Source organism: Balaenoptera ricei, chromosome 1 (genome assembly GCF_028023285.1).
Source record: "Balaenoptera ricei isolate mBalRic1 chromosome 1, mBalRic1.hap2, whole genome shotgun sequence".
NCBI lineage: Eukaryota > Metazoa > Chordata > Mammalia > Artiodactyla > Balaenopteridae > Balaenoptera > Balaenoptera ricei.
Window position 1 is genome coordinate 144,161,342 of NC_082639.1, and position 16,751 is coordinate 144,178,092.

The following is a 16,751-nucleotide window of genomic DNA, read 5'->3' on the forward strand; positions in this document are numbered from 1 at the left end:
AATGGGGGCCTGCAGTGGCAGAGGAGAGCAGGGAAGCCAGCTGGTCAGACTGGAGCCAGGAAACTTCCAAATATACAGGGAGGTTAGGCTGCGGTGTCTTGGGCTATCCCACCGGAAATCGAGCCACGCGGTCATCCTGGGGGTCAGATAGAGGTGCCACACTGCATACTTCATAGATGAATGCTACAGAGATTTTAGTGGAGCCAAACAAAGAAAAATGGTGGTGGCAGTGTCCAGGAGTTACCTGGCAACTGCTGAATTCCCGCTAGTTCACCTGGCTCCATTTGGGTCAGTGCAGAGATGCTGTGCCCCTTCTTTTAAGCCTTTGGGAATCGGGTCAGAGCTGTCAGTGTGCTCCTCAAGTCAGCCTGGGTATCTTTAATAAAAAAATCTATTGAATAAGTACTATACGCCAGACCTAATCTAGTCCTGGAGGATGCAAAGTTGAGTAAGACAAAATGTTTTCAAAAAGGTCACATAGAGGGAGAGAGACAGTCACATGTACAACTCACCATAATAGAGGTCTGGCTGTAACATGAGCTGTGAAGAGATAGAGGGAAGGTAGAAAGGAGGCCAGAAGACTGGGGGCAAGGGAGAGGGGGAGGGGAAAACTAAACATTAGAGGTGACATTTCAACCTGGCCTTGAAGAAGAAGTTTAACAGACTCAGGCAGGTAAGAAGGGATTCTGGGCAATGTGAATTAAACCTTGAGATCCTTCACTGCTTTTTCAGGAACTGTGGGAAGTGCGCTGTGTTTCGAGCATGGCCGTGGTGGGCTGCAAGTAGGCAAGAGATAGATCGGATTGATGGGAGGTGAGGTTTGAATGAAAGGTTCAGATCCAGCTGTGAAGGCCTTTGAAGGGTCTGTTAGGTGTTTAGCAGCTGGTGGAGGAGACTGTGGAGGACGGGAGGATAGAGTAGAGAGAAGAGGGAATTTAGAAGATCTGAGGGTCGTGGTTCCTCTTAGTGGCCGGCCACTTAACTCCCCTTAGATTCAGTTTTTGGGTTTTGTTTTTTTTGAATTTTTGAATTTTATTTTATTTATTTTTTATATAGCAGGTTCTTATTAGTTATCTATTTTATACATATTAGTGTGTATATGTCAATCGCAACCTCCCAATTCATCCCACCACCGAGATTCAGTTTTCTGAGCTGGAAAATGGAGATGTTGGTAATAATGCAGATGCTAAAAGATTATTGTGTTCCCCTGCTCATAGCTTGCTTAAATTTTCCTTGTTCAATGTCTTGCTCAAAACATTGCCTCCTGCAAAACCCTCTTGGATTTCCCTAGAGCGTAGTTGGAAAATGAAGGCACATATATATGAAAAGATAAAGAAAGCAGCATATAAATATGCCACTGGGCCGGCCGATATGTGGGGAGCCTGGGCTCTTAGAGCAGACAGGCCTGGGTTCCAAACCTGGCTCCATCTCTTACCTGAACCTGAACAAGTTGTTTAACTTTTAAATCGAGGCTGAAAATACATGTTCTACCTTCTTCTCATTTTGGTTGTAAAGATTAAATGCACAAAATGGATGAAGGTGCTTGGAAATTAGAAAGTGCTCCATAAATGTCACTCACTGTGGTTATTATTTTCAGTTTGGAAGTGGTAAAATCCAGTGCATGTTTTAGAAAGATAACTCGAATAACTGTGAAATAGATGAAATGAAGGGAAGAGAGACAGGTGGTTGAGAGACCAAGTAGGTGCTATTGCAGTTGTCCAGGCAGGAAAGGGTGAGGTTCTGGACCAAGAGGCAGTAAGGATGAAGAGGGAGGGTGGATCCAAGTGCCATTCTGAAGATAGAACCAACAGAACAATGGCATTGATCAGACAGGAAGGATAGAAAGAAGACAAAGAACCAAAGGTAAGAACTTTGGTAGATGGTGACGCCATGAACCAAGCTAGCTCTTTGTTACTTTCTAATTGCTGAAACCCAGAAGGGCAGGTGAAAAAAGGAGGTGTCCCAGGGCTTAAGTTCTGTTAGCCTGACTCTCGCTGGCCCTGCTGAACTCTTCCTTCCCCCACAGCAGCCTTGGGAGAACCCACTGAGCTTGAAACCAAGCCCAGGAGAATTTCTCCTGCCCGTGTGCCTTGTCCCCATGCCCTTAGCCTGATTGTGACCATTGTAAGGTGTCTGTGCCCGAGGAATCCATCTCTGTCTTGGAAGGAGGGGCCGTATGAGACCCAAACCTGTATCCCTCTGCCTCACGGTAGACTGGCACCTCTCCTTTCCCTGCACCGGGGCTGGGGCACGGCCCTCAGCCCCTGGCTCATTTTCTCCTCCCTGGACATGAGGGAGTAGGTGGCAGGACCCACAGTGGGTACTAGACTCTCTTATCTTCAGGCCGCTGCTCTTTATTGACGGGGAACACCTTGAATAAGTGGAGCAGCTTCCAGGGCAGTAGGAGAGTGCGTGAGCCGTGGCTGGGAGGCACTACGCTAGCAAGGGGTGTTCTGGCTGGAAGGGTGTTTGGTGATGAGACGGGCATTGGTGCAGAGGTGGTATCTGGAGGGGCCTGTTAGCAAATGAATATTTCTTGATCCCCATTTGCTCACTCGTTGAATCTGATCATCTTCCTCTCTGCCAGGGAACCCTCATTCTTCTTCTGTCTTCTTTTTCCCGTGGAGCTTTCATTTTTGTTTTGTTTTTTTTAATCCTCTTGTGCCATAGAGTGGCTCTGGTCCCCTGTGCCTGTTAGTGGGCTCTATCTTATCTCTGAGCCTCATGCTGGCTTTTTCCGTCTGTCTCATTTTCCCCTCCACACCGCCCCATCTTCCTACTGTCTTTCTACTGGAGCCACGTGCCCTTCCTGTGTCCTTACCTTTCTTGTTTAATCTCGACCAGCCATCTTCAAACAGCATTTCAGCCTTTCTAGGCCTCAGTGTCGTGGTCTTCCATGGCAGCCCGTACTGAGCGCCACAGGGTACAGACCACCAGAGGAAGCACAGCATAATGGGTAGAGTTCAGGTCCCAGCAAGTTACTTCCCTCCCTAAACCTTGATTTCCCCATCTATTAAATAGGAATTTTAATAGTGCTTACTTCATAGGGTGATTGTGAGGATTAAATGAGTTAATGGGTATGAAAAACTTAATATGGGCTGGCACTTAATCATCAGTCAATGTACATTAGTCACTGTTGTTATTAAGAGCAGAAAGGGTAGCTGGGCCCCTCAGAGGGTGAAGGGCTTCCGTTGTAGCCGGAGAGACATAACATAGCATTCTGGAACCTAGCTGGTCACATTACTAAGTCAATACCTTTCCAAATAGAGTAAGCAGAGAGCATTAGTGCTGACTGTAATGAAACTGATCTGCGAAGGCTTCCTGCAGGAGGCTGAACGAAGTGCATTTCTGTGCAACATTTTAAGGAGATCCCCGTTGCAGCCTGGGACAAAGGAAATGGGGTATACACAGTGCCTGTTCAAACACTCTCTCTCTCCTGCTTGTTTCACCCTTTCTTTTAGTCATGGCACTGCCCAAACCTAGTGAATCTTATCTGCCTTGTCCACAGGGAATTTGCCAAAGAGAGAGAGAGAGTGGAGAACCGGAGAGCTTTCATGAAACTGCGGCGCCAGCAGCAGATCGAGCGTGAGCTGAATGGGTACCGCGCCTGGATAGACAAAGCAGGTAAGGCCTGGGGGCTGGAGGAGGTTGGTGATGGGCTGCCCAGACATCAGGGACCTGCCCCAGTTCCCACTCCCAATACTTCCATTCAAAGGGGCAGCCTAGACCAGAGCAGAGAGAAGCTCGAGATGACTTGTTGGCTTTTTGGATTCCCCGCTGGTCCCTTTTTCTCCATCTGGAGTCTGTCCCTGTCTTCAGCCAAACGCCTTTCACGAGGCAGGCATTTTAGCAAGGTGAACTGAGTAAAAGGTAACATAACCCAATGCTAGAGCTGAGTTTGGGCTGATGACATTCTATACTACTACTGTTACTACTACTAATAACAGTCTGTTCATTCCACAAATATTTATCGAGAGCTTACTTTGTGCCAAGTCCTGTTCTAGGCACTTAGGATACAGCAATGAGCCAGAGCTCTACTCTTTTTTTTTTTTTTTGACCATGCCACGCGGCTTTCAGGATCTTAGTTCCCCAACCGGGGATTGAACCCGGGCCCCCCACCCCCTGCGGTGAAAGTGCTGAGTCCTAACCACTGGACTGCCGGAGAATTCCCCCAGAGCTCTACTCTTGTGGAGCTCATTACCCTGTAGCTGGGGAAGGCAGCGATGAACAAAATAATAACTTTTGATAAGGTGATAAGTACAGTGAAAACAGATCAAGGTAGGGTTAGGGGTTTAGGGTAGGTTGCAGTCTTCAACAGAGGGTCAGGGTAGACCTGTGTGAGGACAGATTCTAAAGAGATGAGGACGTGAGCCACGGGGAGCTCTGAGGGAAGAATACCCCAGTGCCCAGGCTCTAATGTGGGAGGGGCCAGGAGCCCTCCAGGAATAGCAGGAGGTGTGAGCAGGGGAAGGTGTCAGGAATAAGGATGAGGGCAGCTGTGGTGGGAGCCGAGGCAGTAGATTGTGTATGACCTTTACGGGCCATTGTAAAGTTTGGGGCTTTCTGATGAGTAAGGCAAGAACCGCAGGAGGGTCTTGAGCAGAGAAGGGACATGCTCTGTTTGAGATTTTGAAGGAGACTTGGTTGCTGCACTGAGAACAGACAGTAGGAAGACAAGGCCAGAAGCAGGGAGACTGATTGTGAGGCTACTGCAGTGAGGCAGCTAATAATGATGGTGAGAACTGGCTTTCCCTGCTCCCTGCACTGTCGCCGGCTCCTCACTCTGGTGGCTCAGCCTCGGGAAAAATTCTTGCCCAGCCCTGAGGATAGATCCAGATTGATCCCGATTTCATTAACCCGCAGAGACCCCAGAGGCAAGTTTGACTGTGGCTCTGCTGCTTATGAGGGGCATCGATCACCCCCTATCTGTCAGTAAAAAAGGATGTATTTGATTTCCTTATTATTTTAAAGGTTGCGTTGCATTGGTGTTGTATATCTTCCTGAGCAAAAGAGTAAAATTTTTTTTAATAAAAAAAAAAATACACATGATAGTCAGCATCTTTGCTCTATTCCTGCTAGAAAGCAGAGAACAAAGAGGTCTCTCAGGAAAAATTTGGAATAGGATTGGATACTTAGGTGCCTGACCCTTATTCTCTAAGCTTTGGAATGATGCTATGACTCTTATTCAGATCACAGCACACAAAAGCTCTCTCAGTTCAGGAGTCAACTTTTGATTATATTTCAGGGGTGAGAGGGCACGTGTGATGGAAAGTGCCATGTCAAAGCCAGATAAAAGCCACCTCTCATTTGGGACTATCTGCATTCCTTTGCTGCTTCTGGAAGCAAGAGCCATGGGAGTGGTGACTGTACTTCCATTTTGCCCTTTCTCCTCTGAGGCTCTTGTGTGGAGGTGAATGTGAATCTCCCCTCCCTCTTCCCGGAACAGTATCTCAGCAGATTTGCCTGCAGGCCAGGCCGGCAGCTTGAAGTTCCCAACTGCCCTTGGCTTCCTGGGCAGGGGAGCCATCTGACAGACCACCCTAGCGAGCAGGCTGGCAGCAGAGCTGGAAGACAGCCCTCCCTGCCCTTCCCACGGCCCTGCTCAGGGTCAGGCAGCCCCGGATGCTGCTCTTTGCGGCTCTGCTTTTCAATCGCATGCAGAATCCCAAGGCACCACTTTCTTCCAGTTGGCAAAGCCAGCAATCTTCTCCTTCTAAGAAAAAAAGACGCACTGCGACGTCAAATTGTGCTTCCTGGCCCTTCCCTTTACAAGTGGAGCGTGAGTGATTCAGAGACATATGGGTTACATTTGCCTGGAAAGACATGCTCAAGTTCGAAAGCGAACTTGGCAAAAGGCATGGGGGGGGGGGGGATGGGAGGGCCGTTCCAGCCCATCCAGAGCCCTGGAGCGCTTCCCAGAGGTACTCAGCAGCACCTTACACCCTACGTCTGCCTTGGGGGTCCTCAGATCTGCTGATCCCAAAGCCCCGATACTGCACAGAGCGAAAAAGACTCTCTGGCTGAGGTCATTCATGTTGCTATGAGGTATTTTAACAAGTACCTAATTTGAAAAGGATGCCCTCCAAAAGCAAGTGCTATTAATGACTTTAAAACCCTCTTTGTCCTCATCAAGGAGCATCCCACCAATAACATTTAACCTGTTAACTTAGTTTTGCCAGAGGACTGTACTTAAAAAAGAAAGCTAAATATTATGACTTTATAATGGCCATCCTGCATGGTACCCTCCGAGCCTCAAAATGTTCCCCTCCCTGGGAAATACATTATATACTCTCAGTTTTGTATGCAGGTGGAATTATGGTAGTAACTTTACCCTCTTATGCCTGTCCTTTTACTTGTTAGAAGTGCTTAAATTAAAGCATTGCTTCATAGACCCTGCTGCAAGCTTTTCCCCAGCAGCTGGGATCTTAGGGAATGATTGCTGGGGCCTCCAGCTCCCTCGCCTGTGGCTGAGACAGGGGCGGGGATCAGAACTCATCCACGCCACTCCCAATAGTTGGGCTCAGAATCCCAGCAGACATGGGACGGAAGGGCTGTTTTGTTGGTAAGTGTGGAGGGATGTCAGTGAGGCACGTTCTAATAAGTCTCAGCAGAAAATAGTATCCTGCCAATGATGACACCACTGTGGAGTAGAGGCTGCTCCCGGGGAGGCCAAGACGGGCATCCAGGGGACTAAGTGGTTGTTTTCCAAATGCCAACAACCAAATACATCGTCCCAATGCCAACCAGGCCTTCCACTCCCTGACACCAGTTGGGGCGTCCAACAATTCAATTCAATTCTGACGCGAAGTTAGTGCAGACGCCACAGGTGAAAGGCTCGATCCCACAAGCCTGCCTCTACTTTACACACCGGCCACAGTGGGGTCCCCAGGTGACCTGCGCCTCTTCCTGGCTGACTAAAACTTCAGAGGGCTCCAGATTTGATAATTAGTTAGAATGACTTACAGAACTCAGGAAAAACTACCACCAGTTTATTATGAAGGATACAAGTCAGTAACAGCCAAATGGAAGGGATACACAGGGTAAGGTATGAGGGTGGGGTTTGGGGGGGCGTGCAGATCCTATGTGCCCTCTCCAGGCACATAACCCTCCCAGTACCCTGATGTGCTCACCAACCCATAAGTAACCCGGGCCCCGTCGTGTAGGGTTTTTAATGGAGGTTTTATGTAGACATGATTGATTAAATCATTGACCACTGGTGATTGAATAGTCTCAAGACCCTCTCCCCTCCTGTGAGGTGGGAGGGGGATGAGACTGAAAGTTACAACCTTCTAATCATGTGGTTGGTGTTTTGGGGGGACCAGCCCCCATCCTTATACTAACTAGGCCTCTCCCACAGTGAGTCATCTCATTAGTGTACAAAAGACAGTAAATTCCAAGGGTTTTGGAAGCTCTGTGCCAGGAAGGTGGACAGAAACAAAATATTTATATTTTATTATATCACAGGGTCAAATTCATGATGGTCCCAAGCCTCTTCAGCTCAAGCTCTGCTCAACTAGGCAGGATGGAAGTGGTGGCGGGGAGAGGAAGCAAGCCCGTAAGCCCTGCTCCTCTCTTTGAGGTGGCCGTGAGCGTCTTCCTCTGCCCCTTCCTTAAAGAAGTAGGCTAGAACCCAAAACATGGTCTCACCTTCAGAATGAAGGGGTAGGTGTTATGACCTAGGGGCTGGAGACAAGCAAAACTAAGGGAGTTCCTGCTGCTAGAAAAGGTTTAAGGAACCTGGGTAAAAGAAAAAACAGAAATGGAAATTTGTCATTCTTATCAATTTAGGGGATTTTAGTTAAAAAGATCAGCTTTCGCTCTCAGGGCTATTCTCCTAAACAGTGTATCAGAGACAGAGCTGAATCTTACCACTCACCCCCCAACACCCCCTCACTGAAGACCTTCCTTTCTGTTCTGACGTTCGGGTGTTCCCTTCGTGACCCTTGATGTCTTGCTGATGCTGATGCCTGCGACCAGCTCTGAACTCTGCTCTCTCTCTGTTGCCCTGGAACCACAGCCGTTCCTGAGGGATTTTCATTTTGCAAAATAATTTGGCATTTACCGATAATTTACTAAACCATTTGTTTCCATATAGAGGAAGTCATGCTCGCTGAAGAAAATAAAAATGCTGGAACGTCAGCCTTAGAAGGTAAGGAAGTGCTCCAAGGCCTCATTCCTTTCGCATTTGCCCCCTCTTCTGCAGAGGCAATCTCTCTTGATCAAAAGAAGAGAAAGAAATAAAAGAGGGGTGCTCTGGGATTTGAAACGCAAGTCTCTCTGTCATAAAATACCTCATGCTTTAAAACAAAGGGAATTGAGTCATGGATTTAAATGCTTTTTAAAGTGATGAAAATGAAATCCAAGAGTTGCTTTGTTCCAGGGCGTGTGATTGATACGGGCAATGAAAAAGCCATCATACCACCAATGGCACAGAAAGGGATCTTCTTTGACAATTTGTGGGGATCATCTTGGGACCACTTTCATTGGCAGGAAGTGACATTTGTTTGTGAAGAACCAGAACAAATAGATACGGAGTGCCTGTTACCTACTGCATTTAGATAAGCTCTAGCAAGGATTCGGGAGCCTTGTCCCATGGGATTCAAGAGCCTCGTGTGTCAGAGGTGCTGCTGAGCATGGGAGCCATGTTTCCGTAGACATCTGTGACTTCACTAACCCCGGCTCGGGTATTTAAAGGCAGGCGCCTGTGTCAGAGGGGCCTCTTGCCCACAGTCCTCAGTTCTGACCAGACTGATCCGGTTGTTCTTGTGTCCTCTCCCTGGCCTCCGCCTTTCCTGGTGTAGTGCTCCGAAGGGCAACCATCAAAAGGAGCCGGACGGAGGCCATGACGCGGGACTCCAGCGACGAGCGCTGTGTCGACATCTCCTCTGTGGGTGAGTGGAGGCCGTCAGATCTCCTTTCACTGGTCTGAACCTCATCTGAAAGGGAACATCCTGTCTTTGGAGAAACACCACCAGGAGGAAGGGAGGCCAAAGAATCCAGAACTTTGGGATGTAATTAGGAAAAGGCGTTGGAGTCTAATCTAGTTGACAATGACTTACAGAAAAAGATGGACCAGGGGATACTGTTTATGTGAAACATGGGGCTTAGGGCCAAGAATCCAACCCAGATTCTTCAAGTGTGGCAGATGTATCCCATCGGCATATATATCCTATCTCTCCTGGATGTGATAATGAGAACCCACTTTGGGAAATTGTTCAGAGGATCCTGAGGACACCCATTTGAGAACCTGCAATCATTTGCGTAATCATAGTAGCATCTACCTACTTCCATCGCCTGCTTCCATGTGATACTTAAACAAATTCCTACTGACAACCCTTTAACACGACTGGTGTTCAATCTCAGGTTCCCTTAGGGATTCTGGCTGATGGCAGATGTTTTCCTCCCCAGATAAAAGGGAAGGGTCTGACTTCATCCTCAAAAGCAGAAGAGGCGTACAGAGCTCATCGCTGCTTTAGGCTTCCAGTGGCAGAAAAATCACAAATGCGGCAGGATGATTCCAGTGCCTGAAGCATATTTAAAAAGAAAAGCCAGAGAGAAGCCCAATCTGTTACAGACATAAACACGATCCTGTTAGGATTCAAGATACCGGCTGGATGCCTGGTGTCCTGCCTGGGGAATCTTTCCGTTTCCTAGGACTGAGGGTGCCCAGAGGAAAAGCAGGGTTCCCTGCTGTGCTGTGGAAACTCTTAGCTCATGACGCGTGGCAGTACCCTAGCCCTGGGACCAAAGCTGCCCACCTTGCCCTGCGAATACCTGCTTGCCCTGGAGGGTGATCTCTTTTGCAGCCTCATTCTTCCTCCTTACTTTTCCCCACTTAGGCACACCCCTCGCCCGGGCCAGCATCAAGAGCACAAAGGTGGACGGGGCCTCCTATTTCCGGCACAAGGAGCGGCTTCTGCGTATCTCTATCCGCCACATGGTTAAATCCCAGGTGTTTTACTGGATTGTGCTGAGCCTTGTGGCTCTCAACACCGCCTGTGTGGCCATCGTCCATCACAACCAGCCCCAGTGGCTCACCCACCTCCTCTGTAAGTGAATGGTGACTACTGGCTTTCACGGCAGCAGCTCGATTGGGGTGTGAATGTCAAGAGAACAAGGTGTCACGTGGGCCTGGCAGTGGTCCTGCCCACCCAGAGTTTTGCCTCTCCACCACATTGTGACCGAGGCCAGAGCTGTCCTCAAGGGGTCGGGGTTATCACATGACCATTCTTAGCTGTCATTCATTATTGAATCAGAGCAACAAATCTTTGCTGATGAGTCAACAAGATGGTGTTACCCCTTGGGTAGTCTAAGGCCAGCTTAGTGCCTTAAGTAGGCTCAGTGATGTAGGGAGTCTTGGTCACCAAAGTCCTAGGGAAGAAGTTCCTAGGGAAATGGATACCTTCAATAGACCAGAAAGGAAACGTATATGTCAACTCTGGGTAAGGCTGCCCCCTGGGTGCGAGTGAGGCTCCCAGAGGCTGTCACTGCCGGGAGTGTGGAGAGCGAATCCAGCTCTTTCATCAAAGTCATGCTTAAGCCCTTTCTCTCTCTCCTGAGAGCCATCTACCATTTAAAGGGCAGTGACAAAGCCACCTGTCAAGAGAGCAAAGCTGACCTGTGGAGTGTGCCTGGGACTCATTCTGGGTCTGAGCGTTTTCAGACATCATTAGGTTCTGCCTGGCACTCAGCTGGCGTGGTCACTGAAAGTCCCGCTTGTGTAGGTCCTGCTGCTGTTGAGGGTTCCTCTGTAGGTGGGGGGATTGGGCCGGGGAGGACAGAAGCCCGTGCCGTCCACGGAACCAACGCTTCTGCCTTTAATGCTTTCAGACTATGCAGAATTTTTGTTTCTGGGACTCTTCCTCCTGGAAATGTCCCTGAAGATGTACGGCATGGGGCCTCGCCTTTATTTTCACTCTTCGTTCAACTGCTTTGATTTTGGGGTAAGTGCTCTGGAACCCACCCATCCTTCTGCCAGGTGTTGCTATGCCATGGTTTGCGATAAGCAGCTTGCTCCGGGGCTCGGCGTGAAACACTGAAATCAGAATTTATAAAAGGGGAATAGATAGGATTAGCAAAAGGGAGGTCAGGAGTGAGTGAATCCTTGCCGTACTAGGGTTTGTTTGGGTTTTTTAAATGCTCTTTTATTTTTAATGTTTTTACTGAATGGTAACACACATACCGTAAACACTTCAGTAAATTTTACAAAGCTACCCATAGCCAAAGTTTTGAACCACTTATTATCTTGGGGGAAGCCTCGGGGAGAAGGACAAAAGACTTGATTCCAGAAGGTGGTTCAATCAAAAATGAGAAACTTATATATTTATTTTTTTGAGTTCAGTTTAAAATTGGGAAAATTATCTGGGCATACCCTTAAACATTCATACACACATGCACATACACACTCGTGTATTAGCAAGTCCCCACATAGACTACTTCACCCAGTGTCCACTTTCCTAAATAATATTGATATATAAATGTGTGCGTTACTAACAGTCTTCAAGGTGCTTTCACATACATTTTTGTCCCCCACTGCTTGCAGGGGTCCGACGTCCACGGTGTTAGGTGTTGGGAGTTAGGCTGCCCGTTTACACATGAGTAAATAGGAGACCTCGTGTGCAAGTTCACACAGCCAGTTAGCAGCAGAAGTAGGTTGCAAAACTTTGGGTTCCTGAACCACCTCTCTTTCTGCCAAACCTACTTCTTTTTCTGCCAAATCTCCAGTTAGGTGCTAACGACTCTGAGCCCTTGCCAATCTGCATTTTAACTTGGAACATATGCTTCTGGGTACAGGCAATTTTCAGGCATAATAACTAGTGAAAGGCCATTTTCACCTTAGCTCCCTTATGTACATACCTTTCAGCATTGCTGTGAGAATTAATTTTTGTTCTTTCTCCTAGTGCAGTGTGTGGAATATAGTAGACTTTCAATCAACATATAATTAAAGCATAAAACAAATTGGATGGTTAATTTGACATTGCTGTTTCTATAGCAGTCAGATTCTATGCCACCAAGTAGTACCATCACGTTGGGGTATGGGGTCCTGAGCGACTGAAAGATATTTCATGTACAGGTGACTGAAACATTCTTGTTAGCACTGAATTCTAGGACAATGAGAGGACGTGGATCTTCTCAGAGGTTTTTATGTTTGAATGCAACCTGTATTAATTTAAACTTGTTTTCTCATTTGAGGACCACTCTTTTGTCTGTTCAAGGTGTTATAAGAACAGTATGGCTGTCAGATGTGTGCAGAAGTGGTGAATGACTGCTGCAGTTTTCACAAAGGACAGAACAGCAGTCAGTAAAGCAATCTATAGTATGAAGGAGGAAATTTAGCAAGGGGAGTGGGTAGCAGTGGGGAGAGAGGTGGTAGAGTCTTGTTTTTCCTTGGCAGCCTTCACAAATAGGTGGTCCTGTTGCAGGTGGGCTGGGTGGGGGAGGGGAGAGTCTGAATTTCAGAATGGCCCAGTGAGCACTGTTGGTTGCGGAATACAAGATTGCTCTTCTCTCCTCCTCCTCATTCACCTCCTCCTCCTTTTCCTCTTCTCACCGTGGCTGGGTTTGGCTCTTTAGGTCACAGTGGGCAGCATCTTTGAAGTGGTCTGGGCGATCTTCAGACCTGGTACATCTTTTGGAATCAGTGTCTTGCGAGCTCTCCGGCTTCTAAGAATATTTAAAATAACCAAGTAAGTGATCAGAATCTAGACTCTTCCCAACCACCTTCGAGAGTGGATGCTTCTCTCTGCCTCATTATATTTATTTCCTTCCATCCCCACATGCCCTTACCACATGATCCCCTTTCCGACTCCACTCCCCACTCCAGTCTTCAGTTCCTTCTTCTTCTCCGAAGATTAAACCAGAAAAATGCCCATGATGCCGTATCCTGTGCCACATTCCCAAGGGGAACCACATTATTGCTGTCATCTCTCCTTCCTACAAGTATGCAGATGCGGCTTATCTCATAGACCACCAGGCAGATGCCCAGCTGTGCATGGAGATAATTTGGTATTTAGTGTTCACTGCTGTAATGCTGTCTGGGTTTTTGTAGGTACTGGGCATCCCTACGGAATTTGGTGGTCTCCTTGATGAGTTCCATGAAGTCAATCATCAGTTTGCTCTTCCTTCTCTTCCTCTTCATCGTTGTCTTTGCTCTCCTAGGAATGCAGCTGTTTGGAGGCAGGTAAACACCAATGAACTTTGCATCCAAAGGAGCCTCAAAACCTAGACTTCAACCTGTGAGCGCTGGGGTCACTAATTTGATTGCCATGTTAACTATCTCGTTTGTTCGTGTCTGTGGCTCAAATCAACCACGAGCATGTGTGTGGAACAAACATCTCTGTTTTTAATCCGTTCACACTGTACAGGGTTCTTATTGAGGGGACCCCTCTCTCTGGAGCTGTCCCTGAAAGGTACAGCCTGGGGCTTTGTAACTCAGGATCAGCCCAGACCCCGTCCCATTACCAGGGCCCTTCAAGTGCACAGTCCCCCAGTAGTAGTCACTAAAACTGTCTTCATAAGTTACTGGGATGAGGGAAGAGTAGGGCAGAGGGGGATGTGGAGAAAGGGGAAAAGGAGTGATGAAAACGGCATAATCTCAGGAAAGGAAAACTTGGTGTGTGAGATTTTCATTTCATTCTCTCTGAATTTCCTTCTTCAGGTTCAACTTTAATGATGGGACTCCTTCAGCAAACTTTGACACCTTCCCTGCAGCCATCATGACTGTATTCCAGGTATGAGACGTTAAGAAATGTTACTTGGGATCCCTTGGTGCACACGCTACAAAATGATGTGTTAAGTGAATCCTCCCTTTCCTCTCCAAGCTCCTGTCAGGCAGCTGGGTACTCTTGCTTATTGAGTAATCATCACCACTGTAATTCCTAGCATTTCTATAGCTATGTCCTTACCAATAATAAAAGAGCTCTATTGTGATGACCTCATTGGCTTTCTCCTTACACTTGTGAGTTTGCAAGGGATGTTAGTCAAAGTCATTCAGCAACATCACATTTCTGGTTTTATGAAATTGGAAGTATCTTCAAACCCACGTGTCCATTTAAAGACGTATCTTTTCCACGCACCCCCCCCCCCAATTTTTTTTTTTAAATCAAGGGGGAAACTCAAAATCAATAATGTCTAAGAGCTAAAGGAGAACACTATTTAGCCAGAATCTGAGGCTAAACCAGAACCCAGGTTTCCAGAACTGGAGCCCATGAGGCCCCTTCCAATAATGCTGCTGTCTCATGAACTGTATCTTGGCAGCTCCCGTGGACAGTTAGGCAGTGACCAGACCACCTCATCTCTGTGATTCGCACAGGCCGGGCAAAGCTGAGGTTTGGGTCAGGGTGGGGGGACTCTATATTTTGAGGAATAGAATCTTTCCTTTTGATGTTCTCCTTCTGTTTTCAATGTCTCTTACATATCAGAAGGAAGTTGAGGATTATTCATGGGCGTGACATTTTTTTCTCTCTGGCAGGATAATCAAGCAAGGGATAGATGGAAAAGACCCAGGCCCAGAATTTTCCCCCTTCCGTTGACCCCATTTTCTCATCCAACCCAGATCTCTGATTTGCCTGTTGTTTGCTTTGTGTAGATCCTGACGGGTGAGGACTGGAATGAGGTGATGTACAATGGGATCCGCTCCCAGGGTGGGGTCAGCTCAGGCATGTGGTCAGCTATCTATTTCATTGTGCTCACCTTGTTTGGAAACTGTATCCTTTTTAAAAGGCTTCTCTTGTAGTGCCTGCATGGACCAGCATGTGAGGAGGAGGAGGTGGTGGTAGTGGTGCTGATGGTGGTGATAGTAGCGGGGGGGTGGGGGTAGTACTGGGGTGACCATTACTAGGTCTACTAAGAGACACAAGGATCCCGATCTTAAGGAACATCTGCTAGTTGGATAAAGAAGATAAATATAAACAAGATAGAGTATCATCCAAATTATCAGATATCATAATATCCAAGTTATCCGATTATCATCACAAATAAAAACATATGAGTCTGTTATAGTAAATGGTTGGAGATACTATGAGCTGGGGAAAATAAGAAAGAACAGAGATCACTATAGGCTGAAATAGTGACAAGATTATAATACTAATGAAGTTTTTTCTTTTTACTTTTTTAAAAAAGACTTTTTTATTTAAGTATAGTTGATTTACAGTGTTGTATTAGTTTCAGGTGTACAGCAAAGTTATTCAGTTACACATATATATATATATATTTCAGATTCTTTTCCCTTATAGGTTATTACAAAATATCGAGGATAGTTCCTTGTGCTATACAGAAGGTCCTTGTTGGTTATCTATTTTATATATAGTAGTGTGTATATGTTAATCCCAGACTCTTAATTTATTCCTCCTCCCCCCTTTCCCCTTTGGTAACCATAAGCTTGGTTTTCTATGTCCGTGGGTCTATTTCTGTTTTGTATATAAGTTCATTTGTATCATGGTTTTTAGATTCCACATATAAACGATATCATGTGATATTTGTCTTTCTCTGTCTGGCTTACTTCACTTAGTATGATAATCTCTAGGTCTATCCATGTTGCTGCAAATGGCAATATTTCATTCTTTTTTATGGCTGAGTAGTATTCCACGGTATATATATCCCATATCTTCTTTATCCATTCATGTGTCAATGGACATTCAGGTTGCTTCCATGTCTTAGCTATTGTAAATAGTGTGCAATGAACATTGGGGTGCATGTATCTTTTCGAATTCTAGTTTTCTCCAGATATATGCCCAGGAGTGGGATTGCAGGATCATATGGCAACTCTATATGTTAATATAGAACAGAGCCTTCCACATAGTAAGTTCTCAAAAATATTAGTATTGTGATTAATGCTGATACTACTGAGCATAGCTAACATTTATCGTACTTGTGCTATTCATGAGACCCTGTACTAAATGCTTTTCCGGCACCATTTCATCTAATCCTTACCTTATAAGACTTAGAGGAAATAACTTAATCAAAGTCAAACAATTACTAAATTGTGAAGGGAGACTAGAAACTAAGTGCATTTAATTCCAAAATCCATGGCTGGTCATGGGCTCTAGACCAGAAAGATTTAGGTTTTAATCCCAGCAACTCTGTTTACCAGCTGTGTGGCCTTGGGAAAGTCACTTTATCTCTCTGAGCTTCTAGTTTTCACATCTGAAAGGAGGAAGCAATATCTCTCTCCTTTGATGGTTATGCATAGTAAATGAGATAATTTGCTTGAATGTTACATTATAAACTGCAAACTTCTACATGATCATTAGAAGTTTTGGGGGGTGGGACTTGCCTTGAATTGGGATTGCTAGAGTGAAAAGGGACAGCCATGTGATGCAGCTATATTTTTGCATTTTCCATAGTCTCACAGAACAGTGATATTCCTTTAAGTTTTCTGCCCTGAAAACTTCTAGGGGCCAGAGCAGACTATAAACTAAACATGAGAAACCCATAAAAAGAAAGCTAGGCAGTGAGTCACAGAAATGGAAGGCCAGTTTGTCACAAAGTAGCTCACTTTGCCCTCTGGGAGCTTTGATTCAGGTATTTCTTTGTCCTGTACAAAGAGATGACATGTGGAAGGAGAGAAGACATATTCTCCATCAAACAGAGTTGCATAACATCTCTCTCCCTCCCCCGACAGCCCCTGCGTAAGTGACTCTTTGGGGTGGTTTCTGTTCCTGCTGGTGTCCCAGGCAGGAAAGGCCTGGAGATGCCCTCTCAGCCTTGCTGGAGCCTTTTGCTTTTCTTACTTGCCCATCCTTAACTCATCA

At 46.4% G+C, this 16,751-nt stretch overlaps 1 protein-coding gene across 1 annotated transcript in view; it reads left to right on the plus strand.

The window, feature by feature from the left end:
• Positions 1-16,751, plus strand: part of CACNA1E (calcium voltage-gated channel subunit alpha1 E) — a 370,252-nt gene that overhangs the window by 279,570 nt on the left and 73,931 nt on the right. Inside the window, exons 9-17 of the mRNA XM_059903912.1 lie at positions 3,509-3,624; positions 8,096-8,149; positions 8,802-8,891; positions 9,840-10,049; positions 10,831-10,943; positions 12,574-12,686; positions 13,049-13,180; positions 13,658-13,730; positions 14,588-14,705. Coding sequence (XP_059759895.1) covers positions 3,509-3,624; positions 8,096-8,149; positions 8,802-8,891; positions 9,840-10,049; positions 10,831-10,943; positions 12,574-12,686; positions 13,049-13,180; positions 13,658-13,730; positions 14,588-14,705 — 1,019 coding nt within the window. The remainder of the gene's footprint in view (positions 1-3,508; positions 3,625-8,095; positions 8,150-8,801; positions 8,892-9,839; positions 10,050-10,830; positions 10,944-12,573; positions 12,687-13,048; positions 13,181-13,657; positions 13,731-14,587; positions 14,706-16,751) is intronic.